At 23.5% G+C, this 21,212-nt stretch overlaps 1 protein-coding gene across 5 annotated transcripts; it reads left to right on the top strand.

Moving 5' to 3' along the window:
• The first annotated feature begins 360 nt into the window (after positions 1-360).
• whd (carnitine O-palmitoyltransferase whd) lies at positions 361-20,989 on the top strand. Of its 5 annotated transcripts, XM_017902505.1 has the most exons (16): positions 361-535; positions 10,365-10,528; positions 10,602-10,738; positions 10,852-11,128; positions 11,339-11,662; positions 12,015-12,214; positions 16,021-16,225; positions 16,293-16,400; positions 16,486-16,511; positions 17,177-17,242; positions 17,729-17,791; positions 19,534-19,648; positions 19,880-20,149; positions 20,291-20,440; positions 20,512-20,721; positions 20,807-20,989. In XM_017902505.1, exons 2-16 carry the CDS (start codon positions 10,388-10,390, stop codon positions 20,909-20,911), a joined length of 2,397 nt encoding a protein of 798 aa, XP_017757994.1. In that variant the 5' UTR covers positions 361-535; positions 10,365-10,387; the 3' UTR covers positions 20,912-20,989. The 5 variants fall into 5 exon arrangements, with proteins under 5 accessions (XP_017757994.1, XP_017757991.1, XP_017757990.1 ...); XM_017902502.1 differs by lacking the exon at positions 17,729-17,791 and having other exon boundaries at positions 361-469; XM_017902501.1 differs by lacking the exon at positions 17,729-17,791.
• Positions 20,990-21,212: the final 223 nt, after the last annotated feature.

Genomic DNA, 21,212 nt, shown 5'->3' with positions numbered 1-21,212 from the left:
TAATAATATGGATGTAAATAATATGTAAATATAGAAAGATTTAAATTATTATTTATTAAATTATTAAAATGTATAAATAAACAAATATAATAGTTCATTGCCGTATCAATATATATGTTATTAATATGTTATAAATTTATTACTGTCAAAATAGTGACTGCGCATGCGCTGAAATAAACCCTTTTTCGTATTATAAATATTATGGTTACCCTGTACTATATCATATGCTATAGTGTATACAGTATTTGTACAGATGAGTGTATCTAAGTATTAGGTGTAAAGTGCTTTACAGTTTATAGTTTAGTTTAGCCAACAAGTTGGTAACTTGGTTATTTGGTGCAGTTGTGAATATAAGAGAGGGAGTTAAAAGCAGAGTGAATAGTGTATTACGTACGAAGTCGTAGTGGCGGCAGTACAACGAGAGGTGTGTTAGGCTTGGGATATTTGAAGAGTTACGATTGTGCATCAGGTTGTGAAATTATTTTTACGATAAAATTTATTTTCATATGCGTCGCAAGAATCCCTATTAATCGTGGTAACGTTTTGCTAATTATTTATTACTTACTTATGAATATAATTAACGCAAAAGAAAATGATACTTTATTAATAGCAACTAAGTAAATTATTTTGGCCTACTTACACGTAAAAAATCCAAGATGGGAGGCACGACCACACACACCCTTCAGTTCGACCAATCAGAATGCAAGTTTCAGTTCTTAAGGCTAATAACCTTTGACTTCCATTTTATTTATACGAAGGAAGTATAGTATGAATATACTTTTATTTAACAAAAAGAAACACAGTTGTCTTGCATTGTAAAAATTTATATAATTCAAAGAATATATTTTAAATATTGACTTCAGATTTATGATGTATCAATTTAATGCGTTATAATCTATTAATACATTGATATAATACGTTAAATAACTGTTTGGTTTAATTTAATTACACTGTACTACACTGTATACAAACAGTTAGTTTTAAGTTTCACATCCTTCAATAAGATTAGAAATACTTTTGAAAGGTCACTTGCATTTGTTTTCTATATACCATATGGGATGTTAAGAAATAATTTATCTTCGTATTTATCATAAAGCCATTGTTCTCTCATCTTATATTTTTTATATACCCATTTTATAAATTCAGTATTATTATTTCAAAGTACCAAAACATATTTTTATAAATTATAAAAGCATTCTTATAAATATATTCAATTTTTAATATTTCAAGCTTTAATTTCTATCTTTTGCATTTTAATTTAACAAAAATTTTGTATATTTAGATTATAAAGAATAATACATGCTTGATTTATTTATCATAACAAATTTAAATATTATTATGAACTTCAAAATCATATAAATATAAACAATATTCTTATAATGAATAAGAATATATTTATTAAAAATTAAAAATGTTATTTCTTTATTAATAATTTTATTACAAATTTAAATTTGTTTACTTCTTTCTATTTTCAATCATTATACAGCTTTTTTTTATTGTAATTACATATTTTATAAACGAAACTTTATTTTTAGCTTTATCTTTTTTTTATTACAATTGCTCGTAAAACTGTTTGCATTACACGTGACATTTATACAAAATAATTACTACTAATAAACAATTTTGGTAAAATTAAAAAAACAAAATATAATAAAATTATACATAATCATACCCTTTTAAGTAAATATCTATTCTACTTAAATTTGTACTTCAGAATTTTCATTAATTTACATATATTTATGGTAGCATATGGTATATTAAAAAAACATCAATATCTTAATGTTTTACATATAGTCTCAACATAAGTTATTTAACAAATTTTTTTATTACATGCACACTTTAAAAATTCGTATATATGGTACATAATAACATATCAATTGTTAATATTTACTATTACTTAAATTTTATTGATTACTTAATCTCATATATGAAAATAAATTAATTAAATAAAAATCTTTACCTCGGAAATAATAATTCTTATTAAATTAATTATTAATCAGTAATATTTTACATTAAAATTGAAACGATTTTCAAATATGATAAAATTCAAATTTAATGGAATACTTTCTTAATGTTCATAATTTTTTTTCTTTTGACTTTTTATTAAAATTTGCATCTTTTTGATGTAATACTTCAATATAAAATAAGCAGAAATAGTGCATAGTATTGCGAATATAATTTACTGTTAGAAATAAAACTATCTTTACAAGTATATTTATATTTATATTTATCTCCTTATTTTTTAGTTAGAAGAACATATACAAAATTAATAAATTTTTTTATTATTTACATTGAAGTATCATAATGACATTAATATATTTGAATATACAACTAATAATCTAGCTAAGAGAAATTATTCATTTGTTCTGACTTTCATGTGACCTACAGTTCTTTTAATTCATTTAAAAATAAGATGTTGAAAGAAGTAGTTTGCAATATCAAGTTTGCAATATCTTTAATCTTCGGACAATGTCGATTTTATTACGAGTGCTTCGTAAATGAATATAATATACATACATGTCTATTTTTGAACACATTTCTTACAATCACAGGTAATTACTGTACAATAATAAATCATGTGTGTCATAAATATTAATTGAAGATTTTCGTTAATTATCTCAAAATATCGAAACGAAAACTGAAGTATATTATTTAATATAATATTTAAAAATGTGAGATGTAAAAAGAAAGAAAGAAAGAATATATAATAAAAATATAGAACCGAGTGCTTTATATTATTGACATAATTATTAACTCCGTAATCTTTGTTTCTTCTATTAGAATATTAAAATAAAGTAAAAATTTTAATTTAAGAAAGTCATATAAAAACAATAGTCTTATGAACAATAATTTTATAAAAAGATATTTATTAATTAAATTCAATGATCAAATTTTTATATATCGAGTAATAATAATATTTTCCTTGTGTATATTTTTAACTTTTACATAAGTTTCAAATTATTTTAAAATATAAAAGAATTATATTCAATTAAACATTTTTTTTTGAAAATGAAAAATGCACTCCTTTTCAATTTGATACATTATTGTTTCTTTATGATTAACATATTTAAATTTTGTAGGTATATTACTTTCCTTTACACTTGCATATATTTACATGCTAATTATTCATTAATTCTGAATACGTTTTTATGTAAATTGGTTTTCTTTGTATGCGTCATGTTTTCAACATTCCATTTTCAATATTTTGTTAATATAAAGTTATGCATATGTGTCAAACTAAAAGTTTTAATTAATGACGAATTTGTAAACGAAAAAATTATTTTTGAGGTCTAAAACGAAAACAAAGTGTAACAGTTGTATCGCGCATCAGTTATTTTTTATCTTCTAATTACGAAATGGTATTGTGAAACTAACAATTTAACTGATAGATAATACATCAATTTTACCATTTACATAACTTAATTTTCCTATTGTTTGTATTACTCACAAAGTTAAGAAAGTGATGTTTCGATATAAAATTACTTACAGATCATAAACAGTAAAATTATTTTTTTCATTTGCCATAATGATAATATTCAGATGATTTTAGACGTAAATTGTGTAAAACAACAAATTTTTTACTTCAGAATACGTTATATGTATCTATCGAGATATTCTATCCGATATCTGCTAGGCCGTGCGATATTTGTGAACTCTTTTTTCTACGCGCTGAAGTTGCAACAACACGATGTTTGTGGAAACGAGTCTTGTTCAAGGACAATATTTTCAACACGAATAGTAAAAAATGACATGAAATACCTATGTACATATAATAGGTTTGAATTATTGAATATTAAACAAGTGCAACTATTATCTTTTAACTTAGAAATGTAGAGAATAGTGTCATGGTTATATTGCTTAATGTGTTACACATGTCTACGACTATAAAAAAAAACTAACTTGAATTTCAATCGGCGTTGACCTAAAAATTTTGCAAGCTATAAGGAATTGAATAATTGCAATTACGTACAGTATATTATCTTTTGAATAATGATATAGAATTTTGAATAATTTATATATTTTTCATACCGCTTCATTTATTTACGATAAATTAATATTCTTTTCTTTCGTGCAAAAGAGGATTACCTTGTCGAGCATAACAAAATTTCGGTTTGGTATTTGGGTCATTGAACTAATTGAGGTGAGAAAAACATGCAATTCTTTCTAAATTAAACTTCTTTATACTCGTATCTTATCGTTTAGAGTTTCAAATTTTAATGTATTATCTATAAGTATATTATAAGATATTTTATATAGCATCCTTATAGTTTCATTAAACGAACTTTTGATTACTATCAAACAAATCGATGTTACTGTACATTTCAATGGTATTTGAGATAATATATGAAGCAGCAAATTATTAATTTTCTCGACTATAATTTGTAATTAATTGTATCGATATAGATTACCTCAAGTAGTGCTTATCCTCTTTTTTTTTTTTATCAAATATCTCTTATTATTATTTTTTATTGAATACTAATTATACAAATATTTATACGATAATATAAAGAATTTTCACTTTATTAAATGATAGTACAGATTTTTCTAAATTATACTAATAATAAAAATTTACATGTAAAAATAATTATAAACAAATTGTTTATATTTTTATAAATTATTTCGTTACTTACTGTTTGAAGTGCAATTTTCAAGCTATTTAGGCTTTCCAAAAATTGGATAATTTTATTACAAATGTTTACAAATAATGCAGATATATTACACTTAAGGAAGAGGATGAAAAAGAAGAATAATTATTAATTATATTTTCTTTAGTTATTAGCTATTAGTATTTATGAATTGATATCAAATTATCAACTATGAGTGATATCATTCATTAAAACAAATTATAGATTTATATATACATATTACGCATAAATCGTTTTAAGCGTATTTAGAAGTGATATTTGAAGTATAAAATGATACATGAATTATCGTCAGTAATCAATATATAATTTATTGATCAATATATAATGTTATTTCGAATAACATTATGCAAAATAACTATCGCTAATAATTAATATTACGCTTTATAAACTTTAAGCGAATCGTTAAGTACACAAATTATAAATTGTTAGTGTCTGTTACTACAAACTTTTAATTTTATAAAATACTAGTACTAATGGCGTTATTTTTAGCATATAATGTTACTGCTATTACTGTTCATGTTTGTTTTTTTTAAAACTTCCTAGAACCATTACAATTGAATATTGTACGTAGTAGTGGTAATAGTTAAATCTGTCAATTGTTATATGATATTTTCATAAATGTTTATACTACATTTGCAGTATGTGATTGTGGATACATTGCACACACGCACGCACGTACGCATGCACGCACCAACACGCACGCGCGCGCACACAAAATTAGACACATTTACGAATATATGTATATACCATAATACATAATCATTTAAATGCTACAATATTTTGGGTCTATACGAATATAGGTGTCATAATAATAATTCATTTGTCATAATCAAAATATTCTGAGTTTACTATATATTCTTGAGAATAATAACTTTTATTGTTATTATTGTAATTATTGTAAAATCAATGTAATTGTTAATATCAACTATTAATTTGACATACTAATACAGGTATAAAAATGTATGTAAATATAATGGTAGAATTCAAGTTTACAATGTAAAGAACCTGTTACATATTTAAAGCTGCTATGTAATTTAAATATTTTTATATGCACATTTTTTGCTTTATCATTGTTTATTATGTTCATATTGTGGTTTTATTTGGTCATTCGTCTCGGTCACAATATTGCCACAATGGAATATTCCCAAAGTTACATACACATGCTCACATATTTTACATTTCATTAATATAACTCAACATTTCTTTTTTTTATAAGTTGGAAATGGTTTGATCAGAATAATTATAAATTTAATGAGTATTACAAGTGAAATTTGAAATAAAAACAGGACAAATCTAAAAGCAGTTCCTTAATCAGTAACAATTTATAGTTAAATACAAAACTTAATAACGTAGAAAGTATATACATAAATACATAAAGCTAAATTTCATTGTCATTATAGACTATAGTATGGTACATAATTTGGTAATTATTTAGGAAAGGAGAGATTTCACCGGTTTCGATGATTTTTAAATATATTGTAGAAATCAACATTTTGAACAACTTTTACCTATCTTTGCCTGAATTTCCGAGATTTTAGCAAGAAACTATTGCTACTATTGCAACGAATATTGCCTATAGCTACATGTCTGTGATAGCGCGTGAGTAAACGTTGAGTCGCTGATTGTTTATGATTTCTGTAAACACATTGAAGCAGCCAGCAATGGACGCGTATAACGGGTGTTCAAAAAAAAAAGTCGATTTAAGTAACCAGCAGTCTCGTAGTGGCAAGAATAAAAAACCCTAACCCAGACCGTACTTAACCTAACTATCCTACCTAGTAACTAATTTAATGGATGAGGTTCGAGTTATATTCTTTTGTTCCGAACACCGCGAGGCTGACGGCCACGCATTCATCTTTTGTTTCAATTTTCTTGACACGTTACACACGTTATTCGTCGTTGATCGTCATGCCGTTATTTGGAGAAACAAGAGATAAGGGGTGATCATGGACTGACGCATACAGAGTCGCCGACACGTACGTATAGACAGAATTCAATGTAGTAGCAACGGTTTTTTGGGGGGAAAATTTCAGAAACTAAATGATTGCCCAGAATTTAATCTTATTTAAACTAACTTTGTTTACTTACTGCAAAAAAATAGAAAACATGTTATGATCAAAAGAACATTAATAAAATATATTTAGATTTTAATGTCATATTATAAATTTTTTGTGTAAAAAATTAGAAATATTATGTAAATTATGTTACTCAAATTATATGCATCTTAATTAATTTCATGCATCTAGTAGGAGACAATAGTAAAAAATTGTTCATATATCATTTATATTAATATAAAAATATTCTTTGCCAAATAAAATCAAAATTTGTCGCTAAAATCACATAAAACTGGATTATTAAGAGATAATACAGTTATTTCACAATCCATAGAAGAAAATTGATCTCAGTAGTAGTACTTTGCAAGAAACATATAGTAAAATTTATATTACAAATAACAATAATTTTAAATCCCAGTTTTATTAATTTTAATAACGTTAGAAATTGATTACGTAATAAATATTACTGCTCTTCGAAATATGCACATATGTACTATACTATTGTAAATGGTAAGAACGATATTGTAGCACAGGAGGAAATAAGCTAGTTGACCTTACTTAAGAAGCCACAAGTGCGGTATATATGCATCGATACGTAAATGTTCTTCATATTTATGTAATATATTGTAAATGAAAATTGCAATCGGTAACAAAATACAAATATCTTAATTTTTTCTGATTTGTATAGAAAGCCATTTTAATATAATTATGAAATAACAAGATTTTCGTGCAGTGAATAAATTATAATTAAACGGTTTAATCTAAACTTACAATTAAATCATTAATAAATTATAGTTATTTATAAGGATAACTTTGAAAATAATAATAATATTTTCGAAACAAAATTTTCTCCAATTTCACAATTAGAGAATTAATTCACTAGGACTATGATAAATAATTTATACCACTTTCTGCATTATAAGAGTGATTTATATAAATGAAAATGATTTGATACTTATCTTGATTGTGCAAGTTTTAAAATTTATAAGTTTGCTATATTTTTTAATACGTATTATTCGTTTTTTGTACTTAATGAAATGATAAGTAACTTAAAAATTTTATATAGGAACTTAATTAACAAATTATTTTTAAAATCTATTTCAAAAACTTTAAAAAACTTTGTCGAATGTATTTTTTTCGACATTTATTCGAAGTTTTAAATGATATTCGAACAGTCGTGAATTTTATCGAATTTAATAATAAAAAATAGGTAGAAGATAAAGTATGGTCGTCAAATTTAATTTTTTTAATGTTCAAACTGTTAATCATCGACATGTGAAGATTTATATTAAGAAAATTATTTCTAATACAGAATTACATTTCCTATTTCTCGTAATTAGTCCTTTAAAATATTGCTTTTTTCGTATATTCCAATAAAAAAAATTCAACTTATTTTCAAATATTTTAACGATATCTCTCTTTTGATTATAATACAAATAGAATAACAATTATTGAAACTGATATATAAAAGTAACAAAAAATAATAATTTTCCAATTTTGAAAAAGAAATTTAGGAAAAAAGGAATATTGCTTTAGCTATAATTATCGAGAATCATCTATAATCCAATGCAAATTATTTTAATTAAATACAGTTTTTATCCATATTTTTCTATGTAAAATAACGATTTCATATATATGAACTAAATTATACATTTCTGTTGTACGCAGATTATATATATATACACACACACATACGTGTATACTCTATTTCATAGATATATCATATACATTTATATATTTGTATTTATACATTTGTTTATAAATACAAAAGAAATAAAATAAATCTTGAGTATATCTATTTTCGGATATGTTATTATGGATTTGAATCTTTGCACGAGAAACCGCTTCATTTTTAAAGTATGTTTCCATTTGAATTATTTTCATTGTCCCCGTTTAAATTATATATTATTGGTATAATATATGTAAGTTCTGCAGAATGTTAGGCTATTTTCATATTACATTAAATTATATCAAATTTTTAAATATTCTTAATACTAAAATTACTTACATATTTTCTCAATTGTATATTTACAAACAAATATGATTCATACTATATTAATTATGAAATGTTTTCATGATGATTTATGAATGAATAATTTGTCTTATGACAAGTTATGAGAAATATCAGTACAGTGATAAGATTATGCATATTTATTCAATTGGACTCAAAACAAACTAAAAAAAAACAAACTGAAAAAAGCAAACTTTATCTCATTAAATAGCACTCATATCAAAACTTTCTTTTTTGCATATTATTCCTCAGTGTCATTTATGTACGAATATACGCACATGCATTCTACGTATACGCATACTACGTATCCATTGACGCAACTCAATGATAAATGTAGTGTAAATATTATTTGATACTCTTCCCGAAGAATGTATGTATCATCCTAGTGATGTCGCAACAATTTTCTTCAATCCATTAATATATATACTCGTATCTTTATGCAAGATAAAAAGGAATTAAAAGTTAACTTCTTAATGTTTTTATTAAGAAATGTACTACAATTAATAAATAATATACAAAATGACATTTAAGAAATATTGTTATTTAAAAATTTCTAGTCATGTCGGAAACATGAAAATGTCTATATTACACGAATTTACTAAAAGTTTAGAAGACCTTATTATGTGGTACAATCAAAACTTATTATAGAATTCGTAATAGATACTATATTATATCATGTGCATAATATGCGGATGGACTCAGAATGTGTAGCCAGATCGAGTAATTGTTTGCTAAAATTATGGCCACTTTTCCAACCAGACGAACATCGTTCAAAGTCCAAGGTTATATAACTGAAGCGTAAAGTCAATCGTTACCATTTGAAAGTACATATACGTGCATGTTACTTTCAATTGTCTTTCAATTTTTATTGTAAGATGGGAAATATTATTATATACAATTAAAAATAACAATTAACAACGGTATAATTATCTTTATATGACATATATATTACGTTTAGTTTTATCAAAATTCTTTTAATAGCTTTCCCAAAGTTTTTAGTCTTTCTTTGTTATTTGTCATTGGAATCTGAAATAACTTAGAAACTTATAAAGCAATCATATGATATAGTTGTGTGCATATGTCTGATATTTTTAAAAAAAGTATGCAATTGAACTTAAATAAGAAATTTCTAAATATTTTTTAGAAGCTATAAATTCATAAAATTTTAAATACATATGGGAAAAATAGGTGTATTAAACAGAAAATATTAAAAAATTGTATCATTTTTTTCCACAAAACTACATTTACAACACAAGTTATAAGTCATATAAATAATATACTTCAAAAGAAAATGCAATTTTAATTATGGAAAGTTAATCATATTTAATAGTATCCAATTTAAATATATAATATTGATACATAATAATATTTTTGTTGAAAGAAGTACAGGAAAAACATGCAATCTGTAAAAAGGTGTATGAACATGAGAAGATTAAGTAAATATTAAACTAACATTAGAAAGATATTTAGTTTTTTAAATATTGTTATTTTTGTTGTTGTTGTTGTTGTTGTTATTACCATTATTATTATATGTAACTATTTTTTAATTTAAATGTATAATAATAAATTGTTATTGATCTATATTTATATTTGTTTGTTTCAATGTTATTTATTTTCTTATTTAATATTATTAATTTTTTTCATTTATTTCAGTTTTATAGTTTATAACAGATGATATGGCGGAAGCACATTCAGCTGTAGCATTTAGTTTTTCCATTACTCATGAAGGCTGGGATGTTAATTTTGATAGAGAAGTTTTACATTTAGTATGGCAATCAGGTATACGTTCTTGGAAAAAAAGATTTTTCAGATTTGTTGTAAGTAAATAAATATTAGTTTATAATGCAATTTGTAAATAAATATCTAATAAGATAATTAAATTAATTTTAGAATAATTTAAGAAGTGGGGTATATCCTGCCTCCTTGGAAAGTTTATGGCTTACTCTAACTGTAGTGACTGCGATACATTTTGCTGGCTACAAGGTACCTTATGACCTTGTTGGTAAAGCTGCACCATATCTTTCAGGGTAAATTTAATTATCTCTCTCTTTTAATATAATTTTTGTATAAATGTTGACAAAATAATAAAAGTATAAATTGTTAATGTTTTAATATCCTGTTTTTTTTATTATTATAATAGATCTTCAGTATTGGCACACTTAGCAGGATCTTTTATAGTTGGGCTGCTTTTGTGGTTGGTAGTAATATATGTAATTCGATACACCTTTAAATTATTGCTTATGTACAAAGGATGGATATATGAATCAAGAGAAAAAGGATCCAGTGCTACACGGGTTACCAAAGTGTGGACTACATTAGTGAAATTATTCTTTGGGTGGCATAAACCAATGCTCTATAGTTTTCAAGGATCGTTGCCACGGTTACCATTACCTTCAGTGGAAGATACAATGAAACGGGTTAGATTATATTTTATAAAAACTAATTTAAATAATTAAACTAAAATAATATTTTATAATCTTACATAAATTGTACTCACATTTCATCAGACAGAAGTCGATCTCTGATCTGTTTCCTTTTCTTTTTTATAATATGTTTGTATATTTATCAAAAAGCCTTATTTATTTATCGAATTTTATTTAATTAATTGGAAACATTCATTTAAATAGTACCTACGAAGTGTCCGTCCACTACTTGATGATGAAAATTATGCTCGAATGGAAACATTGGCTAATGAATTCCAAAAGGGAATTGGCGTGAAACTTCAGCGTTATTTAATTTTGAAATCATGGTGGGCTACAAATTACGTTTCTGATTGGTGGGAAGATTATGTTTATTTACGTGGAAGATCCCCTATCATGGTGAATTCAAACTTTTATGGTATTGACGCCATTCTTATGTACCCTACTAATGTACAAGTTGCCCGTGCTGCAAGTGTTATTTATTCATGTCTACAGTACAGACGACTCATTGAACGGCAAGAATTAGAACCGGTTAGTAAATAAGCTTTTTATAAATAAAATATTTCATTTTTTCTCTGATTTATTAAATTTAAATTTTTATCAATTATATATTAAACTATTCTCTTTTTTTTTTTTAACTATGAAGTACATGGAAAAATAATTTAATTTATATTTATTATCATCTAATTTGCAAATTTTATTCATATATTGTCATATGCATTAATTCTGTGTGTCTTAATTTCAAATTATTGAAATATATTCAGTGATTCATTGAAATAAATTATTTTAAATTCAATTTGATAATAATTATATATGAAAAAGAATATATTTGTATATTTTAAAACAGTACCAATTCTTAGATAAAAGTCATTTTTCATTTTAGATATTGATTCAAGGATTAGTACCACTTTGTTCATGGCAATATGAAAGATTATTTAATACTACAAGGATACCAGGACGTGAAACAGATAAAATCACACATTATCAGGATTCTAAACATATTGTAGTATATCATAAAGGAAGATATTTCAAAGTTCTCATTTATCATAAAAACAGAATTCTTCAACCATGTGAAATTGAAATGTAAGTACAGATATGATTTTATACTTTATATCTTTGATTTTTGATTGTAGCATGTATAAAAGCATTATACTTCCACTATAAGAATCGAAATTTAAGATCATTTTCCTAAAAATAAGATTTTTATTTATATAACTTATATAATTAATATGTGGTTATTATCAAAACATTAAACTTTTGAAGTCCTACATTTAATTTTCTCTTTTTTTCTTTTGTTGAGAAAGTTGGAGGTTACATACTATATACTGCAGTAAAGACTTTACAAATAATCTCTAAATTAGTGTACCTAACAATATGTTCTTTTAGCAACTATTGTTTGTTGTGTTTTTTTACATTATTAATTAAGGTCTACTATTAATTCTAAAGGGGGAATGTAATGTAATTACATTTCATTAAAACATTAATGTAATGTAATGTTTAATTAGATCATGGTATTAATTGGATTATCATTTTAATTTAAATATTAATTACTTGTTAATTTTGCATCAAAAAAAAAAAAGAAACTATGCAGAAATTCTAAATTTTTTATAGAATTCAGAATTTTAATCTAATTTCTTATTATTAAATTTCTTAGAATTTCTTAGAGTAAGAAAAGAATTACATCTATAAAATATTATATTGAAAACAAAAATTGACGTAAGTATCTAAGATACATTAAAGTTTATCAAATTCAATAATTTTGTGTTAATAATATGCCCAAACTTGTACAATATATACAAACTTGTAATATATTTATATCACATTTTGCATTTAAATTACTTCATAATTAAGTTGATAAATTTTTGTATAAGTATTTTTACAAATTATATTTCTTTTCTGATTAATACTAAATTATTATTTTAAAAAAGAATAATATAGAAGAAGATTAAATGCTTTAAAGAGATATGTATTCTTTTTCTACAAGTATACAAGTATAAAAACATATGTTTTCTCTTATATAAATCGGTTCTTTTCAATATTTTGCATAAAAAAAATATTAATGTATTGAGTAGTTACAAATTCATGAATCAAAAGATATTTTATGTGAATATGTATAAAGATATTTTTTATTTAAAGAGGTGCTTAAACATTCCTAAATACTTTTAAATAACTATTGTAATATTTGATATCATTATTCACAAATTAAATTGTATTTTCATAAATTAAATTTTAATTTGCATTCGGATATCTTTCTTGATTATTGATATTTTGAATATTTTTCATGGTACTTTGATATTAACATGATATTGATATGTTTCTATTAACAAATAAGTGCACTTGTATATTATAAATACATCTTTACTCTTGTAGAAAATTATATCTCTTTATACATTTCAACTTTTTCTTTTATTATATTTTTTTCATACATTCTACATATTTATGAACATTATCTTAGATTTTTCTGTACAAATTTCAATAATATGTTTTATAAGAAAAAATGTTATGGACTTAAAAATTCATAAATACCTTACTAAAAAATTATGATAGAAATATATATGGAGAATAATGCTATTTCTTTTAATTGGATACATATATAATAGTTATAAAAATATATACACAAAATGAATTTATAGAATCAATATTCCAATGTGAAAAGATTAGAAAAAATTATAATGAATTCAGTTTGCAATAAACGTCAGTAGAATATGTCGTTATCATATTACATCAATATATATAGGTATCTCTTTAAAATGTAAATATAGAGATATAGGTAATGTTTTCCTTATATTTTATATTTTTGTTGTAACTCTTTAATCGAGTATTTATAAACTTTTTATTACATAGCATTTTTGTTTTGTTTTTACCTGTAAAACATACGTGTGAAATTTGTACAGAAAACTCCAGGACATTCTGTATATATCTATAGATATATATATTTTTCCAATTTATATTTCAAAAAATTTATGGGTTGACAGTGGTAAACGCTATTGACATTAAATTGTTTAACTTTAATATTATATAATATTACATTTAATAAACAATATATTAATTAAAAATTGTTTAATAATTGAATTTTATGAAATATAAACACATAAAATTTAATTTAAAATTTGTAAAATGAAATGTCTTAACTGTGAATATTTAATCAATATCAACATTTTATTTAAAAAAAATTAAAGCAACTTTAAAACTTTAATTATAAAATTTACAAATAACTCCTTTTAGATATTTAATGTATTTTAATCAATAATTCATCTTGTATTTATGTTTCTGAAATGTAAAAAGATTTCCTGTTATATAAAGTGTTCTGTGGTTCTAAGATCTAAACTGTTCTTTTTATTCTTAATAACATGTACATAAAATGTGAAGAAAAATGTTGAAAGGTATTGTTCATTATGTATATTTTTTTTTTATATATATATACACATAAATGTTTGTGTTTACTAAAAAGATGGAAATATTTCACAAGGATACATGATTTTAAGGGCCGATGGTTAATAGTTTAAGAAATACGATAGAATCGCGTCAATCGGAGGCAACTCGGAGCTGGCAGCGTGAAACAAGACTTTGGCAAGTTTCTCTTCCAAAAAATGTTCGTGAATCACCAAAATGACACCGATGGAAAGTAAAGAACAAATCTGCTGACTATCTCCGAACTATGAGTAATCATTTCGTTGTATGATCACTGAAATTTTTATATCTCTTATATTTATTTTATTCAAATCGATTTAAAAAAAATGGTTGGGCCAATTTTTATTAAATTTATGTGACTATCTTGGATAATAATTAATCCGAATTTACCTTTTTAATAATTTACTTTAATAACTATATACTTTTAACAGAATAAATAACTGACAAAACCATACTTTATAAAGTCATATGCTTAGAAGATGCACATTATTTATTTATATTTTGAAACTCATTGGGTCTTTGCCACTGCATAATATTTTTTAACCCCATTTTGATGTATTTTCAATAAATATTAAATATATAAATTTAAATGACTTATTCAAATGCTAATTACATTAATTGACATAATAATTTAAAGTTAATACATAAAGTTTTGAATAACTTTAGACAGAAATAATGTAACTTATGTATTAGAACATCCTCAATTTTATAAAAAAAAGTAAAATAATGAACAAATATTCTTTTAATTCTTCACCAAAAACAATGCATGTTAATATATTATACTGTTAAAGATAAAAATACACTTGAAAATTTAATACATGAAATGTTTGATAAACTGTTAATCGCCGGCCTCTAAACCAATATTTTCTATTATTTTAATGATTTTTTAATCTAGTAACATTCTGTTTTTTGTTTATTAAATTATACAGGATATTTTTTAAGTATGGACTAATCAAGTAAGAAGTGGTAAAGAATGATAAATAGAACATTTTTTGTAATAAAAATGTTTTAATAACAAAATTTTAGAAATTTAGGGGATAGTTGTCAATGAACAAACTGTTTTATATCAAGAACAGCACAATAACAATCAGTATGTAATGGATACTAGTCTATGGACAGTTAAATACATTATTTTTTAAATTTTGTTCTTAAAACATGAACTAGAATCAATTTTATATTTATATAACAGAATTGTTACTTTTATTTTACATCACTTCTACTTGATTGACTTATAACTTTAAAATATTTTGTATGTCTTATATGTGTAAATATTTACTTAATAATTATAAAATATATATATAAATGAAACATTTGAAGATTATAGTATTTTTGAAGCTTTCATTTAAGTAATATGCAAAAATAATAGAAATGATGTTCAAAGTAATATAAAGTTATTATTTTATTCTTTTTATCATAAATAAATTTATTTGTATATTTAACAAAAGATGTTTGTAAAAACGTAATAAATTTTATTTCAGACAAATGCAACAAATTTTAGATGATAAATCAGAACCATTAGAAGGTGAAGAGAAATTGGCTGCATTAACAGCTGGTGAAAGAACTGCATGGGCAATAGCTAGAGAAGAATTTTTCTCAAAGGGGATAAATAAAGCATCCCTAGATCTCATTGAAAAAGCTGCATTTGTAGTTGCATTAGATGATGTACCATATGTATATGATGCAGTAAGTAATATAAAAATTGTTTTATTTGTAAATTTATATTACATTCATTATTTTTCCTCATTATTAGGAAGACCCAGACAAATTAGATCAGTATGGTCGAATTTTATTGCATGGTAAAGGATATGATAGATGGTTCGATAAATCTTTTACCTTGTGTATAGGCAACAATGGTAGAGTAAGTAATATTATATGAAAACATTATGTTAAAATAATATGGTACAGTTTATAATATAATTATTAAATATTGCTATATTTTACAGACTGGCTTTAATGCGGAACATTCATGGTGAGTTTTTATATAAATATATACAAAAAAAAAAGTGAGATTAAATTATATAAAAGAAAAAAGTAATATATAAAAGGAGGATATGGTTGAAAGAAAAAGTGTTGTTTCACAATGAAATAATTACATATGCCACATAATATACCATGTATTTAATGAATATAATTTCTTAATTACTTTGCATAACATAAACTAAACATTTTTTAGTAATATAAACTAAACTTTTATGATAAATGTGTGATACCTCTCTATTATCTTTTTGTTTTATAGTTCTTTATGCAAATAATGTATGTTTAAAATGAAAGATATTTCATTATTATTATCGTAGATAAAAAAATTAACAAAAATAATATACAATTTCATTCTTTTTTACCCTCACATGAGAAATTAAATTATCATTCAAAGACCATATAAAACAACAATACAGAATTATTGTACTTACTTTAGTGATAAAGTTATAATCGTATTTTGTTTATTATTAAAAAAAGCTGCATATATATTTCCTGGATAATATTTTGTGGTATGCAAGTGTGAAGCTTTATGTATGTCATGAATGACTTGGTCATAATCACCCAAGGGTTAAATGGAATTGTATATTAATATCTAACTTTAAGTATTAGAAAATTGTAATATGTTGAAATTGATACATAATGAGAAGTGATGAGCAGGGCAGATGCTGCAGTGATGTCACATTTGTGGGAGTACGTGATATCTCAGGAAAACAGCAATAGAGAGTAAGAATCTAAATTCATGGCTTTCGCGATGTTGTTTACTTCACTATTCTTCTGCTTCTCCTGCCTACTCTGCCTTCTCTTCAAAAGCTAATTACGACATAATAACTATTGTTTAAAGGTGATTAAGAGATTCAAAAGATTTATTCAACTTTTATATTAGTTATTTTTTAGATACCTGTGTATTCGTTTTCACAAATTTCTTCTCACTAAAATATTTATGTCCTTCTAACATATTAGAAATACATAAAGTGTGTATAAAATCAATGAAACTTTTTTTTAATATTTATTTATTTAGTATGCATTTGTAATTTTCAATGTTCTTGTAGATAGAAGTATATACATACCTTTGGAGGTCTGTACTTATTTTATTATTTTTTAATTTGTTATATTTATGTCAATATTATTGATGATTTTATTAATTGGTAGAATTGTAATATTTCTTTTATGCATAATAATTCAAATAATTTCATTTATAATGCTTAATAGGGCTGATGCGCCTATTATGGGATCGCTATGGGAATATGTTATCGCTAATGAGGTGGAAATGGGGTAATTATTTTCTTATATTTCTCTGCTTCTAATTATACAAAGTTTACTTTTACAGTATTCCTTCATTTAAAATTAACTTGTATATAATGAATGTTACTTTTTCTTTTTTTTCAATTTTTAATTTATATACATGTATTAGATGCTAACTCTTGGTACAATATATATTAGAAGTATAATCAGTGAAAAAAGAAATAGCAAGTTCATACAATAAATAAGCTATCAAAATATATGTATTTAAAATAAATTAATTGATAAAATGTGATACTCGAAACCTCAGAATTATACAAAGTATATTTTATTACTTACTTATTACTATATTTATTTTATTGAAATAGTAAGCATATTTAATTAACATATTATATAAAATATAATTATAATAAATAAACAGATGCATCAATTAGCAATATTAACTAATGTTTTAATTTATGACCTTGCTACATTTCATTCACTTATACTTATTATGGAGTGGATTGTAATTCATTCAACAAGTGGAATGTGATAGGTTTTATGCTACAAAATAAAACTAAATATAAAATAATTCTTTTTTTGCTCAATGTTTCTGTTTTTAAAAAGTTATTTTTGGAAAAATAACTTCAAAATTTGACTACAATTTTTTTTAATTGTTATCACTGTAGGCTGCTACTATATTTATTTTTACAATTGATACAACATAAAAATTTATTTATTATTTGGAAGCTTGACATTCTATTATGTACAAAAAGAATAGCTAAAGTATTAGTGAAATATATATATAATAAAATACTTTAAAAATTATATTTTTTAAAAAACGAATATTTGAACAAAAGAAACTATTTTATTATTGTGATTTATTTTGAATTATAGGATCATACTTGTACTGTGAATTACTAATAAAATTTACATATGTGTATTTATAGGGTAAGTTACACAATTGGGACAACTTATATTTTATTTCACAGAAGCAGAAAACAATTGAATATTTGTAAATTATAAGAAACACAATTCATGAGATAAAATAAAAAAGAAATTCAGATATCTACCTAAATAAAGCACATGCTATAATAAAAAGATAGAAATATATATCATTTCTCTCTTTAGTATTGCATCTCCAAACAAAGAAATGTATAAAAAATTAAATTCTGAAGCATGTTAACTATCATATATTTCATATATACTATTAATGGTTACTCTTTTTCAATAAGTTATCCATCAATTTTACTCGTTTTTCAATTATGAATTTAATAAGCAGTAGAACATGTAACCATATTAATATGAAGGTACATTTGAGCTCTATTAAATAAAATGTTATCTGTATTTAATTTTTTTTATCTTTGTTTTCCTTTTGTTCAATCAAACTAGAATTATATTTTATCTCAGTTATATAATTTATCCTATATATTTATGAATTATAAAAAATAAAATAAATATAAATTCTTTCTATTGTATGGAACTAAAATAAATTAGTATATAATAATTATATTCTCTAATAATTATAGTATTTATAGTAGTTCTGCAGTAGTATAATAGAATTTAAGATTTACAAATGTTCAAGAAATTATTACTTTACATCTGTATAATTTAACTTTTTTTTTTTAAATATTGAAGTTTTGTTATGTAATCATATTATGTTTTTACTTTATATTCTAATCACTTATGCAAGCATTTTTTATTAATATATGTGCGTATATACATATATATATAATAAAATTTTATATTTTTTAATATATTATATACTTTGAAAGACTCATTAAAATGTATTGTAGATACAAAGAAGATGGATATAATAAGGGAACACCAGAATTCACACCACCTGCTCCAGTTCGGCTTCAGTGGGATTTAAATCCAAGTTGCATAGCTGCCATTGAAGAATCGAATCAAGTAACTGTCATAAAATTAAAAACTTTTTCTTATATATTTAAAGTTATTGTCTGCCTTTAAAAGTTATTTATAAATCACTTATTAAAATACTAATTTACAATTGATAAAATATGATACTAATAATAATATAAAAATTTATTTATAAGCTTATTAGAACTTTTAATAAAAAATATTTTTAATTTATTTTATACAAGGAAAATTAATTATATTAAATAAATTTTTAATTATTAGGTTGCACAGAATTTACTAAATGATGTTGAATTACGCATTTATGTACATGATGCATATGGTAAAGGCTTCATGAAAGTTAATTCAATGTCACCGGATGCATACATACAAATGGCTTTACAGTTAGCATATTTCCGTGATGCTGGTAAATTTAATTTAACTTATGAAGCATCAATGACTAGACTATTCAGAGAAGGAAGAACAGAGACAGTCAGACCATGTACAATTGAATCTACAGAATGGGTGAAAGCGATGGAAAGTAAAGATACAAATGTAAGTTATGCTATAAAATTTATTACAATCAAAAATCTTATATAAATTAATAAATTACTGTGTATTATAATTTAATACATATTTTGATTTTTATATTTTTTAAACAGTTTGCTATAGTTTATTTACTTATTTTTGTTACAGATAGAGACAAAGTATGAACTTCTGTTAACAGCAGCAAAACAACACCAAAAAGGTTATCAAAATGCTATGTGTGGTAAAGGAATAGATAGACACTTATTTTGTTTATATGTAGTATCCAAATATTTAGAAGTGGACTCTCCTTTCTTAAAGGTAATGATTGCAAAAAAATACATTTATATGACATATGTAAGAAATGTTTTTAAAAAATTTTCCTTTTTTAGGAAGTTTTAAGTGAACCATGGAAGTTATCTACTTCGCAAACACCACATGGTCAAACTTCATTAATAAATTTGAAAAAACATCCAAATTGTATCTCTGCAGGAGGAGGTTTTGGCCCTGTAGCTGATGATGGTTATGGTGTTTCGTACATTATTGCTGGAGAAAATCTTCTATTTTTCCATATTTCATGTAAACGTAGTTCTCCAAAGACAGTAAGCATATAAATTATTGTAACATAGTTTATTATATAATTCTATGAATAATTAAAATGTTTATATCGTTTCCATTCTTTTTCAGAATGCTGCCCGATTTGCGAAACAAATAGAAAAAGCATTAGCCGATATGAAGAATTTGTTTCTTGAAAGAAAGAAATTGCAAGCTCAAAAGAATGGTTCTATGTAATCATTTTGCAGCAAAACACAATGCAGTTACAATAGTATACTAATGAAAATTTGTGATTTTAATTATCTTTTTTAATGTTTTAAGATGATCCCTTAACATTATCAAAAATGCATTTTTTGTAAGCTTATTCAAAATTATGTTAAATGGAAAATATTCAAAAGTACAAACAAAAGAAATAAAATGTAAACAATAGTGTAAGAGATGCAACGTATTTGCATTAATTTACTTATAATATTTGCAAAATTTGATAAACTTACATTAACATTTTATATTCTATGATAGTGTATATTAAATTTAATAA

The sequence above is a fragment of the Eufriesea mexicana genome, unplaced genomic scaffold (assembly GCF_001483705.2).
Source record: "Eufriesea mexicana isolate 0111107269 unplaced genomic scaffold, ASM148370v2 scaffold1849, whole genome shotgun sequence".
In the NCBI taxonomy this organism is placed as follows: Eukaryota; Metazoa; Arthropoda; class Insecta; order Hymenoptera; family Apidae; genus Eufriesea; species Eufriesea mexicana.
This window is presented reverse-complemented; position numbering and strand designations above follow the sequence as displayed.